General features: G+C 43.5%; 1 protein-coding gene across 1 annotated transcript in view; it reads right to left on the bottom strand.

Moving 5' to 3' along the window:
- Window positions 1-6,000, bottom strand: part of Trpm6 (transient receptor potential cation channel subfamily M member 6) — a 114,006-nt gene that overhangs the window by 18,290 nt on the left and 89,716 nt on the right. Inside the window, exons 32-34 of the mRNA XM_005352237.2 lie at window positions 4,513-4,563; window positions 2,890-2,955; window positions 426-712 (exon numbers count right to left, since the gene is read on the bottom strand). Of these exons, the coding sequence (XP_005352294.1) occupies window positions 426-712; window positions 2,890-2,955; window positions 4,513-4,563 (404 nt within the window). The remainder of the gene's footprint in view (window positions 1-425; window positions 713-2,889; window positions 2,956-4,512; window positions 4,564-6,000) is intronic.

Here is a 6,000-nt window from a genome sequence, read left to right as displayed (position 1 = left end):
AGAGAGAGAGAGAGAGAGAGAGAGAGAGAGAGAGAGACCAATATCAATTATCCATAATAATCATAGGAAAAGAGGTAAAGAATTTGGGAGAGAATGGGGGAACAAAGGAGGTGTTGGAGAAGAAGAAAGAGGTGAAAATGTTGTAATGAAATTCTCAAAAAAAATATTGGTTTACTCACTTACTCTGCTTATTAAAGATCAAACAGATCCCAACTGCCCAATGTTTAACATTATTTAACTTCTAGTACTCTATACCTCAAAAGCAAATGTCCTACAGAACAAAAATAATAAAACACTGCCACCACCTTTAAACCCTAACAACCTCCCTTTGGTTGAAGAAAACCCATCTTAGGTGAGGATGTAGCCAGACTTCTACACTTCTATTTTGTTCATCTGGGCTCTGGGTCTCTCAACTTCAGACCTACCCTCAGGCAAAGATGAAGCACAGTACTCTCCTGAAAGATTTTATACCACGTTTGTACAACCTCCGGGAGAAAGGACTTCACAATGAAAACCTGCCCAGGCTTGAGAACTTCATCCTCAGACCACGTGCTGATGACTCGCATGGCTTTGCGGAGGCCCCCATCCATTTCCTCTTGGGACAGCACCTGGATCATGGCAGCTCTCCCATGCTGGGACCAAGAGGACATGCTCTTATCGAGAGTCAGAGGGGAACTCTCTTCAAGCCTGTAGATGGTCACCTCTTCTCCTGCTGCAATAAGAAGGGATAGCCAGTTCAATAAAACAGCAGGTCTGGGGTGTGACTGGTGCCCTGAAGATCAACTCAGGAGCAGTTCAATTGTCGCTGTGATCAGAGGATGCAACTAGCAGGAGCCAAAAATGGTCAGGGTACAAATGGATCTGACTTGTCGTCTGATGACGGTGGGGAGGGAGAGGAAGAACAATGCATCAAATAGCATATAAAAATTAAGTTGTGCTTATTATAAACAAATTAGACAAAAACAATATTAGAACAGCATCGATATGTTGCCACTGTTATACTTTTCTTTTTTTGGGAGGGGGGGGAGCGGGGGGCGGGTTCAAGGCAGGGTTTCTCTGTAGCTTTGGAGCCTGTCCCGGAACTAGCTCTTGTAGGCCAGGCTGGCCTCGAACTCAGAGATCCGCAGGCATCTGCCTCCCAAGTGCTGGGATTAAAGGCATGTGCCACCACCTTTCAGCCACTGATAGACTTTTTATTGGAGACATGGTTTGCTTAATAACTAAGACTGAACTAGCAATCATTACATACCCCAGACTAGCTCCAAATTTCTGATCCTCCTGCCTTAGCCTCCTGAGTGATGAGATTATAGGCACATGCTATGACACCTGCTCAAGACAAATCTATCTCTAGAGACAGTTTAACCTGGAGTTAGTCAATTTTATAAAGAGCAACCACTTTTATTACTGCCCTCCATACAATATTAAATACGCTGTGTACTCTTTGTGAGCTATATATGTATCTTTGCTTTATACATGAAGGACATGATGGATTTTGTTTTCTGGGAGTGGTTTTGCTTGTTGCGCTTGCTCCATGAAGTGCAATTTGACCTCACTAATAATGCAGGGTTTTACCCAGTGGGAATCACTCAGTACTAAGGTCTGAGTCTCTACTATTTTCTTTTGCACTCATTAGCAAATTACTGAAACTCTCTCTTGGTAAAAGGGAAAGATAACAATTGTTTCAGTGGTCTGAAGTACAGATCACATATGTTATCAGGGTTGCAGCAAACTAGGATCTCAGAAACAGACTCAACCCCACTTCAAAGGACTTTAGACACAACACACTGCTCAAGTGCAACACAGCACCCACTCTGAGCTTAGAGAGCAAGAAGGGGTCATTGCCAGACTTGACCTTTACAGTGTTATAGCTGCATGAGAGGAGTAAAGAGCCCCACAGAGTTCCCCTCAACTTTGTAACACATTGTTTTCTTACACTTTGCTTCAAATATCCATTTGTTGTTGTTGCTGCTGCTGCTCTTTGTTTGTCTGCTCTCTGTGAACATTGTATTGAGTTACCAGAAGGGAAGCCATCTATCCCCTCATCCTTCTTCCTAATTCCTTATCAATAAGCTTATCTGAAGAACATGTGGTATATTCTCAAATGTTTACTCTTGATGCCCAAGTGAATGCCACTGAGGAGCTCTCTGGGGTCCTAATTCCTGGAGGCTTTAGAGAAGAGCTATTGATTTGCAAAATGAGACCTGGAGCCAAGGGGAAGGAGGAGGCCTCTGCATAAGCAATCAGAAGCCAACCTGGGCTCTCCCCATTGGAACAGTGTGAAGAGAATGAAGATGGCGGGCAGCATAGGCACCTTTGTTCTTCTGTCAATTGCTCCTGCTTTATCCTGCGAGGCAGAAAAACTCCCGTACCCTTGGTTTTTCTTTACCGCTCCAGCTTTTACAAAACTACATTTGCAGTTCGAAGAAAGAGCAATCCATGTTCATGCAACAAACCAAACAGCTGTAAGACAACAAAGGGCTTCTCTTCCCAGGCCTGTCAGCTTTCTGCACACTGCCATGTAGCGCTTTCTTCTCTGTCCATTATACAAGGTTGGTTTGCTCTTTTCTACCCTGTGTGTGTCCAGCCTAGAATCACTGACCGCCAGCTGCGGCAGCACACTGCTTTCCCAACTGCTGACCCCTGTAGGTCTCATCCCCACGGTATCAGCGGCTGACCCCAAATGCTGGCCACAGTAGTTAACAAGAATTTCTACTTTGGGAAACGAATCTCCTTAGTTGACCATATGGCCAAAATGAAATCTGTGAGTCAAGTGAAGCAACATTGTGTTTTTGTTTCTTGTTTTTTTTGTTTTTGTTTTTTCTTTCTGTTGTGTGCCAGCATTCACTCCACCCTCGCCTAACCTCAAGAAGGGAGGGGGATATTACTCACCGAACAGCTGGATTGGTGTAAACGGGATGGTCTGAGAAAGCCTCATTAAATTATTCCTTTCAATGGCTACAAACAAAAACGGATTGACTACTTTAGTTCTACATCAATGATTAAACTTACAGGAAGCCCCCACATACCAAAGTACACATAAATTCCAAAATGTTTCATTTCAAACATTTTATTTTCTCCATTAGTAAAACCATTATAAATAATAGTTTTAAATATAAAATATGCCTTAAACAGTGAGCATATCTTATTCTCGGGAAATTTTACATGAGATTATGTAACATGTTTCTAAGAAGGGGCTATCTTCTCACTCTCCCAAATAACCAATTAGACACTAACTCAAATAATACTTAAGTCGTTCTTTTCAATGGATTTAATCTATGTTCCATATTCTCTGTTTTCCTTTTTCCCAAAGCAAACCCAGCGCACAGTGGTCTGTGGGGACACCTACTGTCGGTTTTGCAGAGCTGGCCTTCTTTTTCCCAGAGAGAATGGAACACTAATTTTAATTAGAAGCAAGTGATCTGCATTTTCCTGTCAAGAGCCAGAGCCTAACAGATCAGAGTGCAGTGCATCTGAGTTACAGTATTCCTCACCAGAGACTCTCTAAGGCTCACAGTTAGAGTCCAAATAACAGATTACAGCTGAGCTTAGGACCCAGTCATAGGAGCCTAGGAAGAGAAGGCTGGAGTCCACAGAACCATTATTCACCACAGAGGAGAATTCAGGATGAGACAGTCTATAATGAAACCCTAAACAAATGACCTTCATATAATAAAACTGGTCATTGAAGTGCCTGCAAGGTCTTGCTCACAGAGTGCTAGACTCTGTGAAAGCCTTCTCCTCGCGTTAGCTCACCCACCGAGAGCAGTGACCACTGAGAAACCACACCAGGGCACAAGTCCAGCTGCTCTAGGCTGCTTTGCATCTCAAAGTATCTGCCTCTTAATTCTCGGCTAGCCATTTGGCAGACTGTCCCTCCCAGAGGGAAAGGACAATCGTTCCCCCTCTGAAAGAAAGACAGTTGAAGGGCTGTGAAGCCTGGCTCAGTAACAGAGTCGAGCCCCTTGACATCTCTGTTTAATGGCATCTCTGCAAGGCATGTTTGTTGGCCTTAATGCCGTGAGAGGTGGCATCTATTCAGTGGTTGTGCCTGCCGAGGGAACCTTCAAGTTCACTGAGGACTTTCAAGTCTGCCCGTTTCCCGATCCGAAACATTCAGATCAGACTAGGGTATAGCTCAGGGAGAGATACTTGTCCAGCAAGGCTCTGGGTTCAAACCCCAGCATGGCAATAAAAAGGGCACAGTACAAGGGACATTGCTCAAAACGCTAAGATATTTGAATTTTGGCCAGCACTGAGCTTGCAAGGAAATTTTAGGCACCAAAGGTATCTTCTCTTTCAAAACTTCTTGTATGTGAATTCTCTTCAATCCCAACAATTTGTTTTTCTGAGTCAGGGCCATGGTTGGGAAATCTAATTGTTCTAACTGTCAGAGTTAACGATTTTCTGAATTGGGAGCTGTATTGATAATGTGGAGTTGATGGATGTTCGTGTTTACAAGGCAGAATCACACACATTTAGCTCAGATGACCCATCTGTACACCTGCTTCCTACCTGAATAATGGTGGTGAGGCTCTTGAGGGCTCTTTAAGGAGGCCGAGATCTCTGAAATCATAGAAATGATTGGCACTTTAATTACTTGGCTGCAGATAAATACATGTTTGTACACTGCCTTCAAAGTTTCTATTAAATGGCTTCATCAGAATAGCTGCTCGCTATTCAGAAAAGCTCACCCAATAAATACCCTTTAACTCATTATTGTTCATGGTATCCTGACAGCTTCCAATCATCAGTGCAATATCTCCAAGCATATTTATAGAGGGAATTGAAGAAAGACAGGTAATATTAGCCTCAAAGATGTATTTCCTTTGAACCAATTACACATCTGGGTTAGAGAAGGCACACAGCTGCCTATCATGACATCCCAGAAGCATGGTCCTCTGAGCTCCTTGCCAAGATGCACCTACCCGTGCAAAGACAATATTAATGCCAACTTATTAGCATGCTAGCTCATTGACTGAAACTAACGACAAAACATTAAGTATATGCCAGACACATAGGAGGGGGTGGCTAGTATCGCAGCGTGCCATTTGCTAAGCTATACCAGGACCCTATGTAGGGAACGCCCCCTCCAATGTTAAACTCTCACTTTTCTTTCTGTTCCAGACCTAAATCATAAGGCTCCAGAGAAATCCTTTGAAACAATTTCGCTGTTCCATGAAAATCAAAATTAAAGGGGAGAAACTTCAGTCTCACAACAGCCAATGCTTTGCACCTACTAGAGTAAGCAGCCAAGTGAGCCTACGTTTACAGAGCGCTCTGGCTCCTGCTGCCACATAACAAAGGGAACAAGCGTCCTTTGAGGGGGCATGCTGAGACCTATGGTCGGCAGAAAAGGCTTCCATTTCTGAATTCAGTCAGTAACGCAGACTTTTAGCTCCCACTATGGGTCACGCTAGGCATGAGAAGGGACTAGGAGAAGGTGCTCACCCTTCAGAAAGGTAAATGCGGTGGACTCAAGAAAAAATCATGCAACTCTTACCATACAGTTTGCTAATTGATAATAAACCATGGCATACCAAGGTTTATGGATTTCCCTAATGCTAACTGGACGATGGAAGATCGCAGTCATCTGATTGGTTTCAGTTTAGACTTCAGCATCTAAGGAGCTTCAGGACCTTAGTGGTATTTATTTAACACATATTTACTGAGCACCGATGGACCATATGCCAGACTGCCCAGTACTCTCAGTCAGAGAAAGAGCAAGAACACACGGAGAGTAGCTGGCCTTGTGACCAGGCCCTATTCAGACATTTGTGGTGCAGCATCCTGGAAATTATTTCAAAGGAAACTTCCATGTGCAAGCATGTAATTGACTCTATGTCTGTAAAATATGACACTATTAATTGTTGCAGAGTCAAAATGAGTTCAGTGGGTCTGCTCTCATGCAGAGAAACAACAGGGACGTTACAGTGGAAACAGGTTACTCAAAGAATCTCAAGCTGGGGATGTAGCTCAGTGGGTAAGGTGCTTGCCTAGAGT

The sequence above is a fragment of the Microtus ochrogaster genome, chromosome 8 (genome assembly GCF_000317375.1).
Source record: "Microtus ochrogaster isolate Prairie Vole_2 chromosome 8, MicOch1.0, whole genome shotgun sequence".
Classification (NCBI taxonomy): domain Eukaryota; kingdom Metazoa; phylum Chordata; class Mammalia; order Rodentia; family Cricetidae; genus Microtus; species Microtus ochrogaster.
The sequence above is the reverse complement of the archived record's forward strand: the minus strand, read 5'-3'. Positions and strand labels throughout refer to the sequence as shown.